Consider the following 27,990-nt stretch of genomic DNA (forward strand, 5'->3'; position numbering starts at 1 on the left):
ATTTCTGAAGAAGGGTCTAGGCCCGAAACGTCACCCTTCCTGCTCCTCTGATGCTGCTTGGCCTGCTGTGTTCATCCAGCTCTACACCTTGTTATCTCCTTTCAGCCAGTAACTGGGATCATGTTATCCAATGGGTATCCTGAATTAGCAGAACACATTTGTAAATGAAGAATTCATTACTGAACAATAACACTGCTTGTAGAAAGAAACAAAATTTTCGGTGAGCAACATTTGAAGTTTATACCAGCGCTGATTTTGTTTTTTTTTTTCGGTGAACTATAAATTTGTCTCCGAGTCTTAAACAGACTTAAGTAGAGCAATGTTAAATATCGTTCTTTCTTTGAAAGGAAAAACCACATTTTTAAAGAAACCTCAACAACTTCCTTCCAAAATAAAAGTCCGGAGATCACTTTGAAGCAGAGTAACAGGATAATATCTGTGTGAAAGAATATTGATGTATATTTTTTTAGTTGCTGCTGCAGAGTTCCTTATATTATTGGAAATGCAGTATAGTGAAATAACACAACTGCTCGTTTCAGTGATATGCTCAATACCTCAATATTAAATATAGTACGTAAATATCTGGCTCTCATCCCTTTTGCCATTGAAACCCTCATTGCACAATGAAGGGAAAAGGTTCTTTCAGCCAGTACAGGTGTCTTTGTCACCTCATTCAACTCTTTAGATGCATTCCTCCCAAATCTCATCCACAACTCCCCATCTTCCACCTGTTCAACAAAATATCCTGTTCACTAATGCACGCTGTCCTTGTTGACCTCCAATGACTTGCAATCCTACAGCACAACGTCTCCAGAAATCCTCCACCTGTCTCCAAATCAGACTGTGGCCTCACTCCACCCAAATGCCTGCTTGCAGCTTCCATTTTTACAACTGCTCTTGTGGCTTGTGTAAGGGACAGCACTGACAAATTGCTAGCCAGTGAAAGTGAACAAGTATAAAATCGATTATCAACTGGAAACTCATGGAAGGTATTTGCGTGTACTGAGGAGGACTGCGATAAAGACCAAGAAGTTAATAAATTTGTAGGATGGATGTGTAATTGATAAACTATTTCAATGTAGACAAGTGTGATGTGATACATATTGGTGAGAGTAACATAATGGCTGTTTAAAAATGAGTAGCATGGTAAAGTCACAAAGTATTTTAAGGGGTCTATTCACATAATTAGAAATAGCAACACAGGGTTAAGCACAGGTTAATAAGGCTTTGAAAAAAAATGTGAAGCATGAAGGTTTGCTTCCAGAAGAGGGTCAAAACTGAAAGTACAGAGATATTGTTAAACTTATGTCAAACGTTTGTTAAGCCACAGGAAGAATAAGGTGAATATTTCAGGAGATTTCATGTTTAAAAAAGGAAATTGAGGCACTCCTTGGAGAAAGTGGGAATAAGAAATGACAAATACGATAGAACTGAGAAATTATAATGGGAAAGGCTGAACAGACTGGGGCTCTTCAGAAGAGAGGTGATCTGACGTGAGATTTTTGCGGTTATGGAATTTGAGAGGGCAAAGAAGATATTTTCGCTTATGGGAAAATCTGAAAATGATAAATTCTTATATCTTCTGATAAATCTGATTTGTCAGTAATAAATCCCATGAAGGATTTGGAAGAAACCTCTTTATGCAGAGAGTGGTTAGAATGTGGAACTTTGACAGTATTTGAGGTGAATAGCACAAGACAGTTGTAGAGGGAAGCAAAATAAAGTTTGAGGGAAAAAAAGGAGTGACAGAATACATACAACAAGTTAGATGATCTAGAGTGGGAGATTCATAAGCATTAATACTGACATGACTTAATTTGTAGATGGTAAACAGTGCAGTGTACATTTTGGTAGCGTGTACACCAACCTGGCCTTTGCTCTTTCTAACTCCTTAGGAGTTAGGGAGTTCTGACTTTGCCTTCCTGCCACTTTGTCTCACTACATCTTTACTCACCTTCAAAAATAACCAGATTTACCTCCCAAGTATACACTCCCTTTTTGATTCAGTCTAACCACTTATATGTGAAGTGATCTGGAACATTGTTACATTATAGTCCTGATGTTGTCCTTAATCTTTTGTGCAGCAAATGTGCTAAAATTTAAATCTAAAAGTCACAAAGTTTTGCAACTGCCTGAATTTTGACTTACATCTTTGTTATGGACTATTTCTCTTCAAAGTTATCCTGAGACAGTACAAGGGGGAAATGTGGGTATATATACCTTGATTGCAAATTGCCAATAGGCAAAAAACTGTTAATTTTTCAAAGGTACATGTGAAGTATTTAGATTATTAGTGCAGCTGTAATGTTATCTACTGTTTGAGAAACAAGCTGTTAAATCCTGGAAATACAGTATTGTAAATGAAGTTGTAACAAAGAATTTGAATTGTACTTACCACCCTTATGACATGGAGTAATGCACAGTGCATTTATTATTTTGGTGCAGAACTTGCGGATGCAATCAATCTGATGTAACTGGATACATTAAAATTCATTCAAACTATTCTTCGGTTGTAGTAAGTTAAGATTTTAAATTGTATTATTGGAACCAAGTCTCTTTTCTACAAATTCTAGATAAAGCCTATCTGCTGCTAAATTGGTCAGAAGAGATGAACTTGGATAAATCTCAGACTGGCCAGCAGGGCTAGAATGTGAAGTGCTTTAAGAGAACAATGTTGTGGTCACTGTACCTTCTGTGGATTCTGTACTCTCTTGGCTCTCTGTGGATTCTGTACTCTCTTGGCTCTCTGTGGTGTGTCTACATTTGCACTCTTGGAGGCTGCACTGTTTCACGAGGCTGCTATTCTTGGTTCCTGGTCTCATTGTAAAGTAAGACTCTCTCATTCTCTTCAGCACTGTTTATTTATGCTGGTATACATAACTGAATACTGCACTCCAGTACAGTGTCTTCTGTTCCATAATGTGCTTCTCACTACAGTGCTTTTCTCTGCTGCTGGCAGAATTGCATCACTGTTTACACATTTAGCAAATTCACATCCCATCAATATACATACTCAGCAAGTCAGCCAGCACCAATGGGGGGAAAAAAAACACAAATGGGTCAGTATTTCAGCCTGTTTACAAGGACTTATTTGCCTAATGGTTGTTTCTCCACAGTCCTGCTGAGCAACTCCAGTTTTCTTTTCCAGTTTTTTTAATAGCTGCAAGTGTTTCAATTCATCTCTAATATTGTGGGAATAAGGGCTATTGTCATGTAATGACCCTACCTCTGGTGCAGGAGACCCAGGTTTAAGTCCCACCTGTTCCAGAGGTATCCCCTAACATTCTTGAACAGGTTGATTTAAAAATATCTACTGCGGGAATGGCTACAGACTGAGATGGTCTAATGGCAAATAACACATGATGATGGTTCTTGTGTTGCCCTGTTGGTGAGGTAATGTCACCTTGACAGAAAACCAGTGAGGCTAGGTGAACGTTCTGTAGCCTTGACATTTATTGAGAACATTACTACAAAACCATTCTGACGTATGTGGAATAGAATTTCTATGGGAATTGTTCCCACACCCAGCCCATAACTTCATTGTAAATCTGAAATGAGAGAAATAGTTATTCATGCTGTTTATATTACAGTTGGAGATGGGAGAACTGATATTGAAATCATCTATGCAAGATGCAGGCTTGATGGACCCTTGGTCACAAAGACAATGGAATGAAAGGAGACGGAGTTATTGGTGAAACTAGAAATATAAGTTAATGTTCCACACTCTGCCAGCTTTATGGCTTCTTAGACCAAATTTCACTGCTGAATTATCAGGAATCTAATTTGACCAGATGTGCAAAGTGCATACTAGTCCTGATTTGTTCAAGTGTTGAGGGGCCAGACCAGCTTTCTTTTTAAAAACAAAAGGCTGCTCAGAAAAAGGTACATTTTTGCTTTTTAAATCCCCCTTAGTGTGTGGAGGTAATATAGGAGCATTCACATGCTCCTTTCAGCCTCACTAAAATTCTCTGGTTCACTGTTAGCCCAATCTCTCCTCCTGCAAAGAACTCCTTTCTCCACCCTGGAAACAAAGTCCAATCTGCTGCTCTGCTCAGTGTAGAGGCCAGCCCATTTACTAAGAGAGCTCATTTATTATCTGCACCTTGATGCTAAACTGGTTAGGATCAACCAAACTCTGCCAGTATTACAGCTTGTTTTGGGCCTGTCTCAAAAGCACCGATTGGATTTAATCCAATAGTGAGATTAAAACTCAGTTTAAGGCTACAGGATGTATTCCACGTTTTGTAGTGTGATAAAACCAGCAACAACCTTTTAGGTTAAGCCTCAAGTTTTGGCTATCGAGGCTCTATTTTGTTATTAACTTCCTAAAGTTTCAAACATCTGCAACTTATTGCATCACTTAGGTTTGTATTGTTTAATTATATACAGTCATTCATTTTCACACAGTAGCTCTGGAGGAGTACAAAGAGATGACAATGCATAATGGCTCAGTTAAAAAATTAAATATAATGGAACCACCATGTTTTACTGCAACCGATGAGTGACTTGCATGAGTCAGCTGTGTGAAACAAGGTCTTTGTGTTAGATATCTTCTGAACAGGTTGGTGAGAAATGTTATTACACGTGTCTCTGGAGCAGGTGGGTCTTGAATCCAGGACTCCTGGCTCAGAGGCATGGCCATCACCACTACAGTCTTCATGTTGAAAAAGGTCTGAATCATTTCCATCATATGGAAGAACTTGATTGCATTGAAGATGTTAAAGGCATTTCATTGCAGCCATGAGCTCCTCCAGACTCTGCTCCGTCTCTTGCACCATCTCCCCAATATTATCGGTGCCCTCCTCCTGCTTAGAGGACAGACAGTAAGTGAGAATTATTGTAAAGTTGAAATCATTCTCCTAGGTCAAACAGCTACAACAAGGGACAGGAGCCAAAAAACTTACAAGGAGCTCGATGCAGGCAAAACTGCAGAGGGCACAGTAACAGTAAATACAAAACGTGTCTTAAATGAAGAAACATTTACCTTTTGAAAATGTTTTATTCTGAGGAATTTAGTTATACATTTTTAAAAATGTTATCCTTTTGTGTGTTATGATGGTGGCTTGTGTTGTTACAGTGCTAACATTTAGACGTACCTTATCAGGCACAGTGTATGCGACTGTGATTCCCACGGGAAGGTCAGGCACAGGGCCAGACGCAGCTTTCAGTTCTTCCTCTGATATCTCAGAAACTAGCTCGATCCCTGCACAAATTAAGAAGTAGGCCACGATCAAATCATTCTGGATACCAGCCAAGATGATTCATGAAATGAGATACAGTGAAGGGGCACTGGAAAAGCAAAATTATTTATGGATCTCCAGCTAATTTCTAAACATACGTGAGAAAATCTCCTTCTCCTCAAACCAGAAACCAGAGCCATTCCAGAACAGCAGGTAGTTGTTATGGTGCTCTGAGCTGGTGCTGGTACAATGGACCAAACACTCTCTCCCTGTACCATCTACTTTGGGAGGAGGAAACACGGACGCAGAATTACACAATGTAGTATTCCACTATCAGCTGCCAAAACATTCATTAAGGGTGAGGATAGTCTGGTGGTAATGTACACAGGTGTAAAATCCCAGCATAGCAGCTAGTGGCTTTTAATTTAAATTAATAAAACCTAGAATTGAAAACCAGTCTCAGTAAAGATGATTGTCATCGACATGTAAAAACCCCTCAGTTGGGTAGTTGTCTTTTCCTGAGGATGGGAGATTTCAAGACTAGGGGGCATGTTTTTCAGGTGAGAGGAGAGATTTAAAAAAAAAAGACATTGCCCCAATTTGTTTTTTTTTTTTTTTTTTACAGAGGGTGGTTTGTGTGTGGAATGAACTTCCTGAGGAAGTGGTGGATGTGGGTACAATTACAACATTCAAAAGACATTTTTATAAATACGTGAATAGGAAAGATTTGGAGGGGCATGGGCCAGTTACAGTCAGGAGGGACTAGTTTAGGTTGGGATTATGTTCAGCATGGACTGGGGTTAGACCGAAGGGTCTGTTTCCGTGCTGTATGACTATGTCCTTTGCTGTAGGTCTGGAGTCACACATAGCCCAGGCACATTCAACAATGTGTTGGATTCTTAACTGCCCTCTGAAATTGCTGAGCAAGCTACTCAGTCCAAGGGCAATTAGGAACAGGTAATAAATGCTGACCTAGCTAGGGACAATCACAATCTAAGGAAGAATATACATTAAAAGTTTCAGCCAAGAAATCGTATTCTAGCATAGGTTCACACCGCGCAGAAAAGGCCCTTCAGCCCATTGAGTCTGTATTGCCATAACTACCACGAAAAGTGCGCTAATCCCAATTTCCTGCATTTGTCTAGCATCCTTACCATGGTAAGTGGATCTGATCGACTGGTCAAATGGGATCCAGTAGATTACACCAAGCATAAGTGATTATTGCTAATCATAATTGCACAATAAAACATGCAGAGAGATGCTTTGATGCATGCAAGGTCAGCATATTTATAAAGATTCATATGGTGAGGGAGACAGACTGAGATGGAAAAATGGAGGGACAGTGACTGCATCAGGGAAGAGAGAGAAATTAGGGGTGACAGCACACGTGAGAAATGGCAAGGTAAAAGGTGAGTAGGAAACAGAAGTAGCATGTGATGAATCACTGCTGTGGAGGTCGGGGAAGAGGAAGGGGTGGGAGAGAGAGAGAGAAAGGGGTTGGGGGGAAACAGGGAAAGAGACAGAAGAGGGAGAATCAGTGCCAGATGGAGGAACGAGCAGGTAATATGGATGTCCTAAGGAATATAACACACTTACATCTCCACAAAAGCCTGGCTAAGTTCTCAGCTTGCTCAAACCCCTACTCCTTCATGACCATTTCTAGAGATTTGTCCAGTGAAAACTCCCCTAGCTATTAAATGATAACTATGGGGATCAAGAGTTGGGAGAAGTTTAAGGAAGATGATTGTCAGAGGGGAAAAGAAAAGATGGGAAGTTTTCAAATGTGGTTGAGATTATCACAAATTGAAGGACAATCCAGAAAAATCCACAGCATAATGGCTGTGACTAGAGAGAGAGACTCCAAGTGAGGATACAGCTAGAGTCAGAGCTAGGATAGAGAGAGGCCCCCATTGCAATACCTCAGGGGAAAAGGGGGTGAACCAGTAGCTTCATTATGGTGTACAAGTACTGCCTGACATGGGACAGGATTCAAGCAATTGGGTATAAGTGGTTCGAGAGAGAAAGGCGGAGGATGTGATCCACTGCTGTGTCCGTTCGCTCTCCAGCCAATAGCCGGCCCACTGTGCTCTGGCTCAGCTACAATCAGATCTGGGCCTTCTGCACAACCAAAGGTCGACACCTCTTTAGCTGGGACGAGAGCATTCTTGCACTTTCATCATCCTCTACGCAGGAACTATCTGGACTCTTGAGCGATTTTTGACAATAATGAAATGTTTATATTAATAAAATCAGCTGTACTCAATCAGATCTTAGAATCACAGGATCCCAACAGTCCAGATAGAGCCCACTGAGTCCACACCAACCCTCTGAAGAAAATCCCACCCAGACAACCCTATCCCTGTAAACCTACATTTCGCATGGCTAAGCCACCTAGCCTGCACATCTTTGGACTATAGGAGGGAACTGGAGAAAACCACAGGGAGAAAGCCTGTATGGAGTTTTCACAGTCACCCGAGGGTGGAACAGAACCCAGGTTCCTGGCGCTGTGAGGCAGCAGTGCTAACACTGAGCCACCGCGCTGCCCCAAGTTACCCCAGTCTTACCCCAGTTGTTCTCCTCATGTACAATCTCTTCATCCTCTTCTAGTAATTGTTGCTTTGGAAGTGTTGCTTCTTTCTTCTGTTGGGGAGACAGAAGTGGACATCACTTATTCACCTTCCACTTATTCAGCTTATACATGCAGAAGACCACTTTTTCACCATGGGTGGACAAGGGAGGAAAGAAATAAAGAAGACATTTTCTTTCAGCTCTGGTGCTCGAGTTTAACTTAAACCTAGATTGACAGGGCTGACAGTGTCTGTTCTTGTTGATTGGGAGGTTTGTGTGTGAAGATAATTTTAAGGGTGACCACACTGCAGATCCCAGGAGGCACAACAGAAAATGCTACAATCACATGACTGAGGATGGAGGGGCAAGGGGGAGGCTGTTCTCTCTGAAGTGGGGCCTGAGATACATTCTTAGACTGAGCAGAGAGACCCTCCTTTTAAGTCTTATCTCACCTCTGCAGGGACTGAAAATGAAGATCAGGCACTATTTCCCCACCGATATTTCTCCTCTTAGTGAGAGAAATAAACCATCCATCGGGATGAAAGGTGTATAATTATTTCATATGCACACAACTCCCATTTCTGGAATTTGCACTTCAAAATAGAGGCAGATATACGTTGATTACTTTAGTGAGGGATCTTTTCAAACCTTAAAGGTCAAATTGTCCCTCTTGAACAATGACTAAATCCAGCATTTTGTCATCACACACGTGACTGCAGATCCCTGTGCTGTTAATAGAAGGATGTTTATACTGCTGGGCTTGTGACAGGTTGAATAAACAGTGAAGGCCATTTGCCTAGTTTTCAGTTCGGTACAGAAGACTCCAGGATTGAGTTTAGAAGCAAGTTTAGTTTTCTGTTCTAGTAGTGGTTCAGTAAACCTGTTACCAGGGTCTAGGCCCGAAACGTCAGCCTTCCTGCTCCTCTGATGCTGCTTGGCCTGCTGTGTTCATCCAGCTCTACACCTTGTTATCTCAGTAGAAGGGCTCAGTCTGTAAAGCTTCCAAACTGGAGGAGAGTTTGGGTTAGAGTTTGGTAGCTTATTGGAACAAAATAAGTTTTCAGTGCTCGGATCTGAGAGAAGTCCGTATCAGCAAACTTGGGAAGGATTCCCTGAATTATGTCTACAGTCCATGAAAATGAAACTAGAGAGAGTCAGGTAAGTAGGAACTTAAGAGTTAAGACAGGGTGTAATTTCTCTGGACTTGAATCTCTAGTGGATTGGAACATAAGAACAGGAGTAGGCCATTCAGTAAGATATGCCTGCCTTGGGCCCATATCCCTTGATGAATAAAAGTTCGTCTATCTCCAGTTTAAATTTAACAACTAAGTTATCATTGACTGCCATCTGTATTCAGAAGCAAGTTGAAACATTGGTTTGCAGTGTGTTTTAAGATCTTTCTAACTGTCTTCTAGCTTGGTCTTTTTAAAAAAAAATCTTGTGTGTAATCACCACATTAACTAACCAAAAAAGGTATAATCTATGCAGCCAGGTTTCATTCTGGGATCTGGCTTGTCCAGTATTACCATCTGCTGGGCTCATAGCAGCTGAAAGAGCTAGTTCCTTCGTATGAACTGCAGTTCTCTCAGGTAAAGAAGTGAAGGACTGTAATTAACTACCAGCATTCACCATAGAATCAAAGAATCCCTTCAATTTGGAAACAGGCTATTTGGCCGCATCCATCTACCTTATCCCTATAACTCTACAATTCCCAAGGCCAACCCACCTAGCCTGCACATCTTTGGACTGTTGGAGGAAACCATCGCAGACACAGGGAGAATGTGCAAACTCCACACAGTCAGGCATTCCAGGGTCCCTGGCGCTGTGAGGCAGCAGTGCTAACCATCGAGCCACCAGTCTTCTAAATGGTTGACCCAGAAGAAGACAAGCAGCTCGAGAGTTGGTAAACCTTTCATCTCCTTGGCCGCATGACCAAGTGCAAGGACTAATCGAAAAGAAAATAAACTGTGGGCATAAAGAGCGGGAATCGAAGTCTGTGAACAGGGCACACCTTCGAGACGGACTACTGCTTAAACTGAAGGACCACCTTATACTCTTCCTGTCGGAGCCGGCAGCTTTGATCATCGCAGTTAGGATTTGGTCTCATTGCCATTGTCGGAAAGAAGTCTTGCATTGCGTTATAACCCAAGTAGTAACTCACAGAACCAAAGCCTAAAAGATACCTGAAAAGGAAAACAAAGCGCTGAGTTACTCATTAAACAATTCATTTTAGACTTGCTGACGTTGAGTCAGTTTCAGCCGTGTTTGTTGCCTGAAACTAGTGCAGCCCTCAGAAATTCCAGCAAACACTTGTGGGCACCATTCTGGACACTAGAAAAGACACAGCAAACACACACTGTTTACACACCATCCCCCACACACAGCAACTTAAAGTTTGACTTACTTCAGGACATTTTGTACAAGCAGTCCAGCTACGACGCCCATGGTCGTGGGTAGACTGGCCGCGCACACCCCTTCACGTTTCAGCGTTTTTTCATCAACATTCGCAGCCACCACGAGTGGGGGGGCACACTGCAACGGGGCACACATAACAAGCAACATCACTACATATCCTGCTTGGGTAAAGAAAACCTTCAACCAGTTGAAAACTTGTTCAATGTTTTTTGGGATGGAGGGGATAGAGTTTAATTCTGCAAAGTAACTTAACCTTTAACCAGCTTTCCCATCTACTGCAAGACTAATATTGTTTCAAGTCAGTGAATTAGTTACACATAAGGCGGATGGATTTTGTTTTATTCTGGATAGACCATTTTGGTGATTAAAATCAAACAGTTACTCATTTGGCACGTCTTGGAGTAGTGAGGTTTAATTACCAGCACACTCCTCCCATCAAGAATGGTAACATCATCGACTTCAGAAAGAAAGGTGGAGAACGCGCCCCCCCATCTACATCAATGGAGCTGATGTTGAGAAGGTGGAAAGCACCAAGTTCCTCAGAGTGACAATAACCAACAACCTGTCCTGGGCTTCCCACATAGATACGACAGTCAAGAAGGCACAACAACGCCTCTCCTTCCTCAGGCGGCTCAGGAAATTTGGCATGTCCATAAGGTCCCTCACCAACTTCTACAGATGCGCCATTGAAAGCATACTGTCCGGGTGCATAACGGCCTGGTACAGCAACTGCTCTGCCCAGGACTGTAAGAAACTACAGAAGTGGGTGTGCACTGCCCAGACCATCATGGAAGCCAACCTTCCATCCAAACACACTATTTACACGGCTCACTGCCACAGAAAGGCTGCCAACATCAAAGACCCATTGCACCCCGGTAATGCTCTCCTACAAACTCTTCTGTCAGGCAGAGGATACAGAAGCCTAAACACATGCACCATCAGCTTCAGGAACATCTTCTTCCTGGCTGCTATTAGACTGAATGGACTCTGTAGCCTCAAATAATGCTGATCTTGCTAACGTTGATCTCGCCTAGTGCACGCCCTGTGCAACGTAACCCGTATGCCACTGTATAAGTCTTTTTGATCGGTACATCCTTGCTTACTGCTGTACTGCTCGTAAACAAGTCTTTTCACTGTACTTTGGTACACATGGCAATAAAATCAAAACACATGGATCTCCATTTTTACTCTGCCCAGATCCCTCCTGCTTCTGACACCTCCATCAAAACACCTCTCAACCTTTGCTCTTACAGGCTGAACAGTGCCACCCTCTCCAGTCTATCCACTGAACTGAAGCTTCCCAACCCTCAAACCATTCCTTTGCATGGAACCAGTTTCTGCATTCTCACTCACACCTTCACACCCTTCCGAAAGTGTGGCGTTTAGAACTAGACACTTCCAAAATATCTACTGTCTCAGAAAAAACTGGGAAGTCTCAATGACTGTGATCAATATGGTATCACATGAACACTCTTCGAACTTGAACAGGTGAGTTTAACAGTTCCAGCAAGGTGTGTTAACCTTCACGTTTCTCTCTGTTTGTCATGTAGGTGAGCTTCGATATGAATCTCTCTCAGCTGTGGTTCTCCATAAAATTACCATGATCAAAAACAGATCTGCATACACCCTAACCAAATATAACTTGGTGCTTGTGTAAGCATGAAATAATTATACATAGTAAAATACAGAGTAGGCCATTGGGCCCAGCTCCACCATTCAAGGTGAATTTGGCTGATCGTTCAACTCAGCCCCCCACTTTCTTCCTATACCATTTGATCCCTTTAGCATTAAGAACTATACGTAACTCCTTCTTGAAAACATTCAATGTTTTGACCTCAACAGTTTCCTGCATCAGAGAATTCCACAGGCTCACCACTCTCTGCGCGAAGACATCTCTCCTTATCTCAGTAAGGATATGGGGTGGGCCATTAAGGATTGTGAATCCCTGGTCATTAGGAGCATCCATCCCATGTTTACGCAGTCAAATAAAGACAGAATTTTAGGAGGTTTCTTTGAGATCCCGCCTCATTTTCCTCCTTTAGCTTTGCAAAGGATTATCTGCAACATTTGGAAACAGAAACACAACAAACAGCACTGGACCTACTGCAAAACAGGCCGTCTCTCCCGGGATAAGGAACTGGATGTGCCCAGACACTGCGTTCTCACTGACCCCGGACTCCATCCACACCTGAGCAAGTTCATTGCACGCCTGTAATCCAACAAGCACATGTCAAAGATCGACACCAGGAGAACAGGCACGTCATTCCAAAACCCCCTCCCCAAAACAAAAGCCTCAATTTATTTGAGAACTGAAAAAAGAGCAGTTACGTTCACATTAGTGACTCTGAATCGCATAAAGATTGAAGCGAACTCACTGTGTTGATTGCCATACGGGCTTCAAAGTTGTCCACACAGCTCAGTATCAAGTCCACAGGCTTTCCTTCCTGCAACCCACCGTTCCTAATGAAAGCCAGAATCACATGAGATGGGTTAACCCATTGGAGAAGCGTTCAGGCTGGAAACAACCACAATATAAAGGCACGCCACTCAGGGGTGTATATGGATGGAAAGTGGGGAATACTCTGCAAATGACCAGGCAACATGCTCGGAATATTAAAGAAAACTTATGGCACCCATGTCCAGGTTACCCCACTCAAAACCCACAGGAGGGCATGTGGTGGTGCAGCAGGTAGCATTCCCTAACTCTGGGCCCAAAGTTCCAGGTTCAACTCCAAAACTCAGGCAAAAGGAGAAAGTGGGAGCAGGGTATTGACTTGGACGATAAACCACATTGTACTGAATGGTGCAGCAGGGTCGTTTGGCTACATGGCCTATTTCTGCTCCTGTTTTCTTTGATTTTTCTGTGTCTATGTAAAATTGTTTTGTGGTTTTACAGGCACCAAGTTACATTTAGGTTACAGTCTGTGAAGATCTGTTTTTGATCACGATTACTTTATGAATATAATGTTACCACTTTGGTGCCATCTTAAGTATTCTGTACCTAAGTGTCTGTTACAGGCTTGCGCAGAGAATCACAAATAAGTTCAACATTAGAACAAAGAATAAAGAAGTTTTCTTTTTAAAAAAGCCTGCAATTTTTAATCTATACACCAAGTCCTCGGGACCTGCCTGGACACTCTGCTTCCACTCCAGCCTCAATAAAGGCTTTTCTATTCTATTCTTTTCTAAAAACTGTCATTGGGAGAGATTCACATTGAAGCTCACCTACATGATAAACAGGGAGACATGAAGGTTAACACACCTTCCTGCAACTATTAAACCTATTTGTTCACGTTCGAAGGGTGTTCATGTGATACCACATTGATCACAGTCATTGGGACATCACCATTTTTGCAGACTGTTCCTGTTTGTTGATTTGATGGTCCTCTTGATCAGCCAGCACACTCCTGGTCCCACATGAGACAGTTAATAAAAAGTTTGCCCCCCTGAGTAAGTACAGGAGAGACAAAGTCTGAATCATTCCTGAATAATTTAACAATGGCTCATCCGCATGAAGTGGTTCTTATTCTTTTAAGGGGTGTGGGTGTCGCTGGCTGGGCTCATCCCTAATTGCCCTGGAGAAGGTGGTGGTGAACCACAATGTTCCACCCACAACACTTTTGGGAAGGGAGTGCCACGATCCCCTCTCATTGAGAGGGGGCAGTTGTGGATCAGCTGGCAGCCAATGCCTCTGGAAGAGTGCACAAAACTCCAGCCTGACACAACTGAGGGTGTGCTGCACTGCCAGAGGTACTGCCTTTTGGGTGAGACGTTACATAGAGGCCCCGTTTACTCTCTGGGGTAGGTGTGAAAGATCCCACAGCTTTGAAGAGGAGCTGGGAGTTATCCCCCAGGGTTCTGGCCAATATTTATCCCTTGGTCAACACTGCAACGACAGATTCTCACATCCGTACTTGTGGGAGCTTGCTGTGTGCAAATCGGCTGCCACATCTCTTATGTTATGCCTGGCGTAGCACTTCAAAAAATTCTCTCTCTGCCTCTAAAGTGCTTTGGGATACCCTGGGACGCAAAAAATATATGATACAAATTCAGGTTCTTTGGTTTATTGTGCAGGATAGTTATGTAGAAACCACAACAGGCAAGCATAGCCCTTTGACTCATCTCATCTGTGTTGGGTATTTATACTCCCATGAGCGGTGGGTCCTAATCCTGTTTACTCGTCCTTCATTCATTTATCTTCTCTTAAATGCTGACACACAGTCTCCAACTCCAATCAATCACACCCCAGTAGTGCACCCTGTGGACTCTCAAACCCCTCTCTGGGTAAAAACGTTACTCCTGCCCACAGCCAGGCTACGTGGCACTCAAATGTGCCAGTCTTTTCCAGCTTTGGCAATCATCGAGGAGAGCATGCGTCAGCCAGCAATCTTGGGCAGGGCTGCTGAGGGCGAAGGCGAAGGGGAGGGATTTTCTGACTGTTCTTAATTGCCCTTCAGCCGACTAGAAGCTGGTCAGGCTACTTCAGAAGAATCAACCACATTGCTGTCACTAGTCTGGAGTCTGGAGTCACGCATAGGCCAGACTGGTTAAGAATGTTTGTGAACCAGACAGGTTTTTTTTAAATGACAATTGACAATACATTCATGGTCACTGTCACTAAGACTTGCTTTCAATTCCAGATTTATTAATTAAAATCTAATGTCCACCAGGGACTGTGGGGGGATTTGAACCCCTGTCTCCGTAGCGTTAATCTGGGTCTCCAGATTACTTTTGCAGTCACTTTATCACTACTTCTTTTGGTCAGGATTTTGGATTAACGATGCAGAGGCGTGAACTCAAATGCCATTGACACAAGTTCTCAACTGAACATTTCTTCAAACAAAAAAAAAAATCTGGTCCATAATGGACTGGCAGTAGAAAGGGACCCCGGAAATTTCCGCACTATTGTAAAATACACAATGGGACACTCATATCTTTCAGGGATACGTACTGTGCACCCCTAATCCGTTTGGCCTACTTACGATTCTAGTTTTATCATCCCTGGGATAAATACACCAAGCTACGGGAGTGAACACTGGAGTTAGAAAGTAACTGGGCGTTTGCCTTCTAAGAGCCACCACAGGCGATGGGCTGAATGGCTTCCTTGTGTTTTGCAAGGATCCGAAGGAAAAAGCATTTTTAAGTGGTATTTGGAAAACGAGGGAGCATGATTCACACTTGGCAGCTCAGAACTAACCTGATGCGATCCATAAAATGCTGAAAGTTGTCCATCGTAGTGACATTGTAGTTGTGTGTTTCAAACTGAACATCAGGGTTAATGTTCCTGAAAACACAAGGAACAGGTCATTTCCATTCAGCTCCTGATGGACTGTCAAACTAACCACATTAGCAATATTAATAATGATACTATCGGATATAATATGTTGGAAACACAAGGTACTTTAAAGTATTGAGGGTCAGATGATTAAAGATAGAGTTGATGAACATCCGCTATGCCACATGTCATGACTGATCTGAGTGTAATCTGTACACCCACCTCCCTAGATATTCTTGACTGACAAAGGTTCTATCTACCTCTGCCTTAAAATGATTCAATAGGATGAGATGCTCTTCGGAAGGATGGTGTGGACTCGATGGGCTGAATGGCCTGCTTCCACACTGTGGGGATTCTATGACTCTGCCTTCACCCCTCTTTTTGTGTAGAGTGTTGCACAGGTTCATTCCAACAGTAACTAATGGCAGAGAACCAGAAAAATTCTGGAAATTCTCAAGAAGGTAGGGACAAAAATGAAAAGCAGATAAACTAACATTTCAGATGTGCTTCCTTTGTCAGAAGGCACTATGGGTGAATGCAGCTCTCACAATGTTGAATGTATCAATCCAACTGGAGAAATGTGGCTGCAGGTATATGTGTCAGACACATTCATAATACACATAGCTTTCTTCACCCTTGCTCATCTGCTGTCATGATTTAGGGCACAGCCAGATAAAACTGTTGCTCCGATAATAGTAACGAACACAGAAAATGTCAGAAATATCAAAAAGGTCAGACAACATCTGTGCAGAGAACAGAGTGAACAATACAGGTCAGTGACCATCATCAGCTTTTAACTTGTAAGCTCCGAATGCTCGTTACCAACAAAGCCACTGGTGCGAGAGCAAGAAGCAGCTTTTCCATTACCACATTCATGCAAACATGCACGGATAGAGCAAAATGGACTTTTCCACCGCATGGGCGCACAGCTGACTTCCCATCTCACAAGGAGAGGGAAGAACACAAGTTCCTTGGTGGTGGTCAGGATCACTTTACCTCAGTGTGTGTTTAGCTGCTTCCACTTTACTGAGGCCGGCTTGGTGAGGCTGAAAGAAAAGTCGGTTCATATTTGCCAGTTCGACCTTGTCATAGTCAAAGAGTAAAAGCTGCAAGTTAGAAAAGAAAAAGGAAACATCACTCTGGATCATCTGGTCATCCGCTTCATTTCACCAACAACTGAACTTCACAGAAACGTTATGGCACAGAAGGCCATTCCACCCATCATGGGGGTATCAGCTGTCTAAAGGGACATTATGACTTGGTGCCAATCTCCTGCCTTTTCCACATAATCTTGTTTTTATTGAAACAATCTAATGCTCTCGACTGTCCCATCGAACTTGCTTCCATCACATTTCAAGACATTGCATTCCAGGCCCTAACTACTGAAAAAGGTTTCTCCTCACTCCACCCTTGCTTCTGTTACAGGTCACTTTAAATCAGAGCCCTTTTACGAGCAGGAACAGTTTCTCCCCATCTAGTTCTTGATTGGTAGTTCTTTTAACAACCAAAAAGGTATTACAAGAAATTGGGGAAAAGCAGGTATATGGAGTTATGTCACAGAATAGCACCATCTGCCAAAAGATTAAATAGACTCTTCCTGTTTATACATCTAACAGTGTAACATATTCCTACATAATTGTAGTGCTAAACAATATCTTCTGCTGTGCTGCTTCAGAACATCCACACTGTTAATGTCTTCAGGAAGCGTCTATTTCTTAAACCCTTGGACAATGTGATATGATGAGTATGAAATAAAGAAACTCTTGCGTCTGTTTCAATTGGATTTATGATGTCAAATTTAAAAGTGACGCACAATTTGTGCAGAATGGTTTCGCCGTTTATTTGGTCCATAGAATGAAGGTCAAAAAGGAAGCAGAGAGTTTGTATTACCTTACCAATGCCACATCTTGTCAACATTTCAGCTGTCACACTTCCAACCCCACCGACACCCACAACTGCCACTGCAAACTCCCGAATTTTCTGTTTATAAAGTTAGAACGAGAAAAAAAAAGTCAGTCTTATCATGACTGAACGACCCAACAAACACACAGTCACTGGTTATTTACAAGTTCAGCTCACCTCATAATCTGTAACAATTCCCATCCGTTTGAGAGCCATCAGCCGACTAAGTAAAATAGAAAGAGTTTTTGAAGTTAGAATGAAATATAGAATGTGAACTAAATGTAATCAATGCTCAACAATGTCACAAGGCTTTGGCGAGATCACATCTTGGGTCCTGTGCAAATGTTTGCTTCCCCTATTAAAGGAAAGACATACTGGCACTGCAACCAGTGTAGCAAAGGTTCATTAGATTGTCTCCTGGCATGAGAGGGCTGTCCCATGTTGAGAGACTGAGAATGATAGGCAATCTGAGTGAAACATTATTGATTCTGGTGGGGTTTGACAGGTGTGATGAAGTACATCAACATTTGGGAATTCAGATTTTAATGGAGAAGTAAAATAGATATATGGTTTCAGTGGTGTGAAGGCATTTCTTTAAAACAAAAGGTCAGAAAGTCATCTGAAACAGGGAACTAAAGATATCACATGACTTAGGTTAAGCACCTAGCAGAATGCCTGTGAAGTTAATTGAACTGTTTAGCTTGAACATTAAGTGAGATTTTATGACATACAGAAAAACAGACCAAGGGCTACAAGTAGTCTGAGTTCAGAATCAGGTTTCAGTTCAGAAGAACAGTTTCACCTTAGGAGGAGAGCAGGTTAGTTTGTGAAGTCTGCAAGTTATGAGAATTTATGTAGAAGTTTAAAAGCCAACATCTGATCTGAAAAGAGGGTTAAATCATCAGAACTGAAAAAGAATCCAGACACCCACAACTAGGAATAAATGTTTGTTTTCAGCTTTGCTGGCCCAGTCAGTTAAGAAGGAAATTAAAGCATTAGGATAATGGTGATACATTACAGGGATTGAGCATCTGTAAAGATGACGCAAGGAGCAAGGTTAAATCTTTCTTTTTACTGGTGGTGTTTAAGAGCTTTCTAAACCTTACATAAAAAAAACTTTGTTTTTCTTTAGTATGTTCTTCTGTTAAACAACACTGACAGCCTCGTGTGAATATGTTCTGTAACTAACCACCACACTAACCAAACTTCAAAAATAAAATTTACGATTTACAAAGTCAAGCTTCACTCTGGGACTTGACTTGTCCAGTAATATTGTCAGCTGGGTTTAGAAGTTAGGGAGACATGGAGAGGGTGTTTCCCTGTCTGGGGAATCCAGAAAACAGGGGTACAGTGTCTCAGTCCTAACTGATCAACCCATTACCCTTAGATGATGAGAAGACTCTTCCCTCTGATGGCTGTGCTTTCTCTTCTGCGGAATATATTTAAGACGGGAGATATAGACATTTAGTCCCAAATCCAGGAATGAGCGCAGACGTGGAAGTGGAGAGGTACAGAAGATCATCCATGATCGTTTTTAATGGTACAGCAGGTTTGAGCAACCAAATGGTCTGTCCTGCCCCTCATTTGTAAGTACTTACCAAATCTCACAATAATAGGGATCCAAATATCTTGGAGGGCTCCCAATGTAATTTCTCAAAGATATAACTGGCTCTTAGCATAGATTTTGTTCATTGTAGAGAAAAACTGAAATACCTGGGAATACTGGTTCAAAACCATGTGTTGCAAGGTCAGATGAATGAGGAAGATAAAGGATTACAGTTGTGAGGAGGCAGTAGAATGGCAGTAAGTGAGCAGCTTGTGAGCCAAATGGCCTTTTGTGCTGCAAAAATTCTGTGATTCTGAGCCATATTATCAGGAAAGGCCATTCAAGTTTGTTTGGTTCATTTGTAGCACGAAGGCAGTATTGTCCATCTCAAATTGCCCTCAAGGAGGGGAGCAGGATCAATCTTAGAACTGAATAGCTTGCTCAGCCACCTCAGAGGGCTGGAGAAGGCTTATTGCACCTGAAGGCCTTATCTGGATCGTAAACATTCCTACATTGCATTGATTGTGGCCTGGTTAACTTCAGAACAATGAAATTGCTTTGCACATCAATACAAGCTAATAAGGCACAATATTACATGCTTGATCTGGTGACCTGAGAACATTCTGATGAAGGGTCTAGGCCCGAAACGTCAGCCTTTCTGCTCGGCCTGCTGTGTTCATCCAGCCCTGCACAATGTCTCCATTTGCACAGCTTGTGTACTCAATTAGCAGCCAGTTTTGGATAAACATTGACCTCTGACCTTTGGCCAAAATAAGCATCCAGTTTTCCAGGTCTCAGCAGCTAAAGGTGCGGCTGCCAATAGAGGCTCAAAGGAAGTCAGGATAGGGGTGCAGAGTGAGCGAAACAGAGCAGAGACCTGGATTTTCAGAACAAATGAAGTTAAGAGGGAGAAAGAGACGTTGGGCCATGGACGGAAAATAAGCATGAGAATGTAAAACAAAAAAAAGGCGGGGAGCCAGTGTGGGCCAGCAATGGATTAGGGGCGCAGCTTTCTCAAGTCTTTCGCCATCCTACCTAAGTGCTAAACTTCACATTTTCCCACATTATATTCCATTTGCCAAGTTTTTACCTTGCTACATCCCTCCATAGACTTGGTGCGTCGTCCTTACCACTTGTCTTCCCACCCATTCATGTCATCCACAAACTTGGCAACAGTACATTCAGTTTCCTCAACAAAGTCATTAATGTTATGTTGGGCCCAGCACTGATCCACCTTGTGGCCCTCCACTAGTTTCAGGCTGACATCCAGAAAACGTTCTCCTTTATCCCAACTCTGTTTTCTTTTAGTTAGCCAATTTTCACTCATGCTAATTACTACTCCCTTGAGCTCTTATTAAATAACCTAACGTGTGGTACCTTATTAAACACCTTCTGAAAATCTAAATATATCACATCCACCGTTTCCCCTTGATCCATACTCCCTGTTGCCTACTCAGAGAATGCTCATAAATTTATCATCAGGTATAATTTTTCCATGCTGACTCTGCTTGATTATATTATGGATTTCTAAATGCGCTTATGGTTCATTATTAATAATAATGAACTCTAACATTTTCCCCAATAACTGATGTTGAGCTAACTGGCCTTTAGTTGCCCTTTTTTGACTCCCTTCCTTTCAAAGTAACACATATATACATTCTCACACTCTCTCTCACTCCCTCACACTACTCCACTCACTAACACTCATTCTCACTGTCACTCTCACACACCCATTCACACTCACCGACTCTTGCACACAGACACCCGTTCACACTCTCTCACTCACAAATATCAAACATCCGCAGCCAAAGGGATGATGTTTTGTTGTGGAATAAATAAAATGAACCAATTCCTGACAAAAATGGGACAGCACAGTGGCTCAGTGGTTACCACTGCTGCCTCACAGCACCAGGGACCTGGGTTCAATTCCACCCTCGGGTGACTGTGTGGAGTTTGCACATTCTCTCTGTGTCTGTGAGGGTTTCCTCCCATAGTCCAAAGAAGTGCAGGCTAGGTGGATTGGCCATGCTAAATTGCCCGTAGTGTTCAGGGATGTGTAGATTAGGTGGGTTACAGGGGATGGATCTGGGTGGGATACTCTGGGGATCAGTGTGGACTTGTTGGGCCAAAGGGCCTGTTTCCACACTGTAGGGATTCTACGAAAAAAAGTGTTAGATGAGTTCAAGTTTACACAAGATGGGGGGCCTGGCCAACTTATTGGTAAAATTATAATGCAAATTTATAAGAAAGCTTGCACATACCAACATTGCAACAAGTGCAATTTTTTTTTTGTGTTTTATGAAGTGTCAAACTGCAAGAGGCACACTGAAACTGAGAATGACTAAGCACCATATGGGAACTAACAACTCATGGTTAGTTCATTGCAGAAATATTAACACGTAACGGGACAGTAAGAGGAGGTGGTGAAAGTCTTTTCAACCAGGGTGCATGAGACGTGCAGCCAAGGGGGAGTGCAGCAAGCGCCAGCATCACCTGTAAGGGTTGGAATCGACCACCTCCGCGCTCATCTTCTCTATCTTCCGGCGCCGACACGACTGCTCCCCCGAGCCGGCTTTTTCGGCCCTTTCCGCCGCCAGCTCGTCTTCAAGAGCTCGGATTTTCGCCTGCAGCTCCGGTATTGTGGCCATGGCAGGATGGGATCGGTTCGTTTCAGTCTAAGGGAAGAGGAAGAGAAATGGAACGCCACGTCTCAGTCCCGCGGTCCGGCCCGAACGTCGTGACATCGGAGGAACGCAACGTCACAAAGGATCGAACGTGGCGTAACAAAAGCCGGGCGGAATGCCGCGCTGATTGGTCGAGACTCCAATCCCCAACATTGTAGCGATTTCTCAGTGACTGGCTTCCCATTGATAAAAACACACGCCGGCTGGTCACCCCTGTAAGTAGTCATCTTCCGGCCACAAAGGACCCTTGTGTGGTAGTGCCCCTACCTCTGAGCCAGGAGGCCCAGCTTCACGCTGGTATCTGCTCCAGAGGTGTGTCGTAACGCATCCGAATAGGTTCATTAGAAAAAAAATCTCTCCCCAGCCACAAACTGTCCTTCAAATATATATAAATATCTGAATTAAAAACAAAGTGCTGGAAATGTGTACCGTATCAAAAAGACCGTCGGGTAGCATCTGTGGAGAGAGAAACAGTTAATGTTTTGAGTTTAAGATCAATCTATTGAATGACGGAGCAGACTTGAAGGGCCGAGTGGCCTGCACTTGTTACTTTAATCACAGCAAAATATTGTAGATGCTGAAAATCAGAAACAAATACAGAGAATGCTGGAGAAAGTCAGCAACTATAACAGGATCTACGGACAGAATTAATATTTTGAGTCTGATATGACTCAAATCTTCTGAAGAAGTCATACTGGACTTAGAAGTGAACTCTGTTTCTCTCTCCGTAGAATGCTGCCAGACCGATTGAATTTCTACAACATTTTTTGTGTTTGTACTGTTGTACCTTGTTTGTATAAGTCCAACATGACTCTCCTAAGAAACATTTTCAGTAGAAACATTAGCTGTTTCTCCACAAATGATGCCGGATCTGAGTTTCTCCAGCATTTTTTTGTTTCTAGTATAAACGTTTGCATCTTTTCAAATAAACGTGCCATTTTCTCTTCTGTTACCTTTTTGAGAGACCTCCACAGCAGAAGGGATATTTTCTTTTGGTTCTGTGTTCCCATCCAACCTATGTATCTGACAATACGGCAACTATAAAGTTCTCGCCTTTGTTTTCAAATTTTTCCATGGCCTCCCATAATCTCCAGCTCCCTCGTAGATCCCTCTGCTCCTTCTTTCCTGGCCTCTTGAGCACATCACATTTCGATTGGGCAATGGTGCAGCATTGTGTCTTCCAGGGCCTGGGCCCTTAGCTATGCAATAACCTCCTACACTGCTCGATGGCTCACTCTCCTCTGCTAAGATGATCCTTAAAATATACATCTTGGACTGAGCTTTTACGATATCTATCTTAACACCACCTTACACAGCACAGTGTCAAATTTTGTTTTCTAAAAGGTCCTGTGAAGCAACTTGAGCTATTTTGTTACATTAAACATCAAGACAGGAGGGGTAAACTGATTCCCTTGTGCCATTCCTCAACTGACCACAGGAAATGTGAAGATATGCATATGACTATATAGCTCTGTATCAGAAACAAGTCAGCCAAATTTCTTAAGTAACAAATAAAGAACAAATATGTTGCACATAAAATGTATTCAAGCAAGGTTAGAACACGCAAAACAATCTACGATACGTATACAACTTATATTCTAACATCCAGAATTAACATGAGGTAAATATAAGTAATTGATTAACTGTGATCAAACACTTCACAGAACACATCAAATAGCAATTGCAGTCAACAGATCTCAGCAAACTCACCTAGCTCAACAAATCACATTAAACCTTCACATTCTCATTTAAAAAATTTTTAAAGCAAGCATGAACTGCTTTGATGACGCCTCAGGTCCTGGTAGTTAAATCTCTTTTCCTTGATCCTTGACATTGCTCTGCCACATCTACTCACAGGCATAATTCCAACATATTTTCTCACAGGCAGTTTGCTGCACCAAACTAGCAAAGCGTCTGGGTTTCTCCGAACTCCAGTCTTTCTTCAGTGCACCAGATTTGTAGGCTTCCTTTGCCCTTATTCTCAGCTGTACTATAACTCTCCTTGAGTCTCCAGGAACTTAGTGGGAAGCAATCAAAACAAACATTAAAGATGAGATGGGTGTGTGTTTCTTCTTCCAGAATGTGGATGACAATGTGGAAGACTTGCACAAAAAGCAGGACAAATCCAACCCGGCCAATTACCGCCCCATCAGCCTACTCTCGATCATCAGTAAAGTGATGGAAGGTGTCATTAACAGTGCTATCAAGCAGCACCTGCTCAGAAATAACCTGCTCAGTGACGCTCAGTTTAGGTTCCACCAGGGCCACTCAGCTCCTGACCTCATTACAGCCTTGGTTCAAACATGAACAAAAGAGCTGAATTCCAGAGGTCAGATGAGATTGACAGCCCTTGACATCAAGGCTGCATTCAACTGACTGTGGCATCAAGGAGCCCTTGCAAAACTGGAATCAGTGGATATCAGGGGGCAAACCTGACAGGTGGTCATACCTGACAGATAGGAAAATGGTTGTGATTGTTGAAGGTCAGTCATCTCAGCTCCAGGACATCTCTGCAGGAGTTCCTTAGGGTAATGTCCTAGGCTGAACCATCTTCGGCTACTTCATCAATGACCTTCCCTCCCATCATAAGGTCAGAGGTGGGGATGTTCGCCGATGATTGCACAATGTTCAGCACCATTCGCAACTTCTCAGATACTGAAACAGTGCATGTTCAAGTGCAACAAGATCTGGAACAATATCGAGGCTTGGGCTGACCAGTGGGAAGTGACATTCGTGCCACACAAATGCCAGGCTACGACCATCACCAATAAGAGACAATCTAGCCATCACTCCTTGACATTCAATGGTGTTACCATCACTGAATCCCCCACTATCAACATCCTGGGGGTTACCATTGACCAGAAACACAACTGGACTCACAAATAAACACAGTGGCTACAAGAGCAGGTCAGAAGCTGGGAATACTGTGGCAAGTAACACACTTCCAGACTCCCCAAAGCCTGTCCACCATCTACAAGACACAAGTCAAGAGTCACTTGCCTGGATGAGTGCAGCCCCAACAACACTCAAGAAGTTTGACACCATCCAGGACAAAGCAGCCCACTTGATTGGCACTGCATCCACAAGCATCCACTCCCTCCACCACCGACACTCAGTAGCAGCAGTGTGTACTATCTACAAGATGCACTGCAGAAACTCACCAAAGATGCTTAGACAGCACCTTCCAAACCCATAACAACTTCCATCTAGAAGGACAAGGGCAGCAGATATATGGGAACACCTCCACCATCATGTTCCCCTCCAAGCCACTCACCATTCTGACTTGGAAATATATTGCCATTCCTTCACTATCGTTGGGTCAATATCCTGAAATCCCCTTCCTAATGACATTGTGGGTCAACCTATAGCAGGAGGACCGCAGCGGTTCACAAAGGCAGCTCACCACCACCTTCTAAAGGGCAACTAGGGATAGGCAATAAATGTTGGCTAGCCAGCGACGCCCATATCCCACAAATGAACACATTTTAAAAAAGAATAAATAATGTACACAGAGAGAGAGCTTTGTGATCAGCAGCTGGAATGAAGAAGAAAGCTCAGAAAGGTCATCACAGCCTGACATTTTGAGTGTCAGCAAATCCTATTGCATTAGATTGTATGACTTGAAGCTCACAGACAGCACATCCTGCCAATGGTTCCTGTCCTCTATAATGAGGGTCTTAGATGACATAATACGGGAAAGTCAAAAATGTAACTAATATTGGAACACTATGTTCTGTGAATGTTACAATCCCCCACCTATTTTCCTGTTAGCTGCAGCCACCTTCAGAACACACAGAAAACTGCATTTCATCACAAGATCTCATATTTATATGGCTCTTTTGAGATCATGAAACATCACAGGGCACTGTGTAAATACAGGTTGTTATTGCATCTCATCATTTGTAAATAAGTTTCTTGAAAGTTAAAAAAAAGTGCTGGATTATCGACATAAAAGCAGAATATAGTATACTGGATATATATATATAGTACACTGGGTTTGTTTTCCTTGGAGCAGAGGAGGGTGGAGTGGGTGGGGTCTGAATTATAAGAGCCATAGACAGAATAGATTGTGAGAATCTCTTCCCCATGGCAGATGAGTCTAAGACCAGAGTGCATGAGTTTAACGTGAGGAGTGTGTAGTTTAGAGGAGATGTGAGGAAATTTTCTTTCACCCAGAGGGTGGTAGAAATATGGAACGGGCTGCCTGAGGGGGTAGAGGAGGCAAATACTATTGCAATATTTAAGAAGCATCTGGATGATCTTAAAGTGCCAGGGCATAGAGGGCTGTAGATCAAGTGCAGGCAAATGGGATGAGTGTCGTTTTGTGTTTGTTGTTTGGTATAGGCATGGTGGGCCAAAGGGCCTGTTTCTATGCTGGATTCTATGAGCGAAGCCCATTGGTTAGCATTTTTAGAAATCTGTGCTGGTGATGCCAATTTGTATTTGCCTTTTACGGTATTGTGTTTCTTTAAAGTTTGAATACCCACTTTCACAAAGACCCCCTTCAAGATCAAACATACTGTACCTTAAACTGTAAACTGTGCAGTCTGTAATTTTATTCTCAATTTAACAGTTCTGAAAAACTTTACTGAGCTTGCGCCTGGAGTATTATGCACAATTTCAGTCCCCTTACTTGAAGACAGATGTAGTTGTATTGGAGGCAGTTCCGAGGAGGTTCACTAGATTGATTGCAGAGATGAAAGGTTTGTCTTATGAAGAGAGATTGAGCAGTTTAGGTCTGTACTCTCTGGAGTTTAGAAGAATGATGCGGGATCTAATTGAGTTATATAAGATGCTGAAGGAGATTGACAAAGTAGACGGAGAGAGGACGTTAAACAGAAAGAGAAATTGCTAGAGAAACTCAGCAGGTTTGGCAGCATCCGTGGACAGAAGGCAGAGTTAATGGTTCAGGTCCAGAGACACATCCTCAGAAAAGATTTGCAGCATCTGCAGTTCCTTGTTTTTTTCTGTAGTGAGGATGTTTCCCCATGTGGGTCAGTCTGGAAAAAGAAGTCAGAGTTTTAGAATGAGGGTGGCTGATTTAAGACAGAGATGAGGAGGAATTACTTTTCTCAAAGCCATGAATCTGTGAAATTCACTCCCCCAGAGTACGGTGGATACTGGGACATTGAGTAAATTTAAGGAGGAGAGAGACAGAATTTTAATTAGTAACAGGTTGAAGGGAAATGGAGAGCAGCAGGAGAGTAGAGTTGTGCCTGAGTTGAGATTTTTTTATTTCAAAAATATACTTTGTTCATAAAAATATCTTTGTGTGTATATATACACATAGTCACCAATGCAGTTTTGTTCTGTAGAGGCATATCAGGGAAACAAACAAACAAACATTTGAGATAACAAGGTGTCAGCTTTCCTGCTTGGCCTGCTGTGTTCATCCAGCTCTACACCTTGTTGCCCCAAGTTCTTACGTTTTTTTAAACTCCAAGAGGTTTCTTATTTCCTGTCTTACGGGTTCCCTCTAGTGGGATCTTTGAAAATGAAACAGTAAGACTGGCTGAAATCCCTGTCTTTACCCCCCACTGTGGCTGACACGACTCCAGTCCGGCAGAACCACAGCTTTGACGAAGAGGCAGTGGAGAGAGTTCTTTCTGCGCGGATCCCAGAGTTTCCACAAGAGCCGCAGCAACCTTTTACCGTCAGACAGTACAGGTAACACTCACTTAAAACCCCCGGGGTATGAATTCACAGGCCGACACTTACCATTTAATTGCTGTGTGTTGCCTGAATTTGCAACGGGCTGGAGTGAAGAACGCAGGAGTGATCTGTTCTTCGATGAATGAGAGATCCCGGGCTGTCTCTGAGACTCCGGGGAGGTGAGGGGTCCTCCAGCCTCAGAAGCTACAGAACCAACACAGGTGCGATTTGGGGAATCTGTGTGCAAAACACTCATTGTCCCCTGAACTGCACGCAGCGCTGTTGCAAATGCTGGATGTTTCAGAAGTCGGAGGCACAATATTTCAATGTAATAAAACCTAGGACTGGTATTTTCCTAACCACCAAATTCCCTGGCTATGTCTCCCCCTGGCCAGGATAGGCAAGCAGGGGAAGGATAAAACAACATATTGCTTCAACTCATTCAACTATTTACAAAGCAGAAAAGTAGGGTCTAGACCCGAAACGTCAGCCTTCCTGCTCCTCTGATGCTGCTTGGCCTGCTGTGTTCATCCAGCTCTACACCTTGTTATATCAGATTCTCCAGCATCGGCAGTTCCTACTATCTCAGAAATGTAACAGGGCTTGGCCAACATTGGAGACTTGGTCATGTGACACCTGGTCACATGACAAGCAGGCCTTTAGAGATGAGAACTAGTCACATTAATGGTTTGCGGGAAGGTCAATAGAACTTTTTAAACACAAGTTCTTTGTTTTTCAATTCTATCCCTAGATTAGTGAATCCCAGTG

At 42.8% G+C, this 27,990-nt stretch overlaps 2 protein-coding genes across 5 annotated transcripts in view; one reads left to right on the forward strand and one right to left on the reverse strand.

Moving 5' to 3' along the window:
- Positions 1-4,360: 4,360 nt before the first annotated feature.
- uba5 (ubiquitin-like modifier activating enzyme 5) lies at positions 4,361-27,659 on the reverse strand. Of its 4 annotated transcripts, none has more exons than XM_048609855.1 (12): positions 27,289-27,659; positions 17,518-17,563; positions 17,329-17,418; positions 16,435-16,544; positions 15,361-15,447; positions 12,539-12,623; positions 12,268-12,372; positions 10,153-10,280; positions 9,796-9,931; positions 7,745-7,820; positions 5,097-5,203; positions 4,361-4,808 (listed from the first exon to the last, which is right to left on the reverse strand). In XM_048609855.1, exons 2-12 carry the CDS (start codon positions 17,554-17,556, stop codon positions 4,719-4,721), a joined length of 1,053 nt encoding a protein of 350 aa, XP_048465812.1. In that variant the 5' UTR covers positions 17,557-17,563; positions 27,289-27,659; the 3' UTR covers positions 4,361-4,718. The 4 variants fall into 4 exon arrangements, with proteins under 4 accessions (XP_048465812.1, XP_020367212.1, XP_020367211.1 ...); XM_020511623.2 differs by lacking the exon at positions 27,289-27,659 and adding an exon at positions 21,380-21,654 and having other exon boundaries at positions 4,361-4,805; XM_020511622.2 differs by lacking the exon at positions 27,289-27,659 and adding an exon at positions 21,380-21,654.
- LOC109912227 (acyl-CoA dehydrogenase family member 11) overlaps positions 21,582-27,990 on the forward strand; it is a 145,479-nt gene continuing 139,070 nt past the window's right edge. The window contains 2 exon segments of the mRNA XM_048609168.1: positions 21,582-21,666; positions 27,078-27,237. Coding sequence (XP_048465125.1) covers positions 21,582-21,666; positions 27,078-27,237 — 245 coding nt within the window.

Source organism: Rhincodon typus, chromosome 2, assembly GCF_021869965.1.
Source record: "Rhincodon typus isolate 14 chromosome 2, sRhiTyp1.1, whole genome shotgun sequence".
Taxonomy (NCBI): Eukaryota; Metazoa; Chordata; class Chondrichthyes; order Orectolobiformes; family Rhincodontidae; genus Rhincodon; species Rhincodon typus.

Excerpts from the sequence above, each read along its gene's own strand:
- uba5 (XM_020511622.2), bottom strand. The coding sequence starts at position 21,534 with ATGGCCACAATACCGGAGCTGCAGGCGAAAATCCGAGCTCTTGAAGAC. Across the intron at positions 16,545-17,328 it reads CAAGATGTGGCATTGGTAAG|CTTTTACTCTTTGACTATGA; the intron begins GTAATACAAACT and ends TCTAACTTGCAG. Across the intron at positions 12,624-15,360 it reads CATTTTATGGATCGCATCAG|GAACGGTGGGTTGCAGGAAG; the intron begins GTTAGTTCTGAG and ends GGCTTTCATTAG.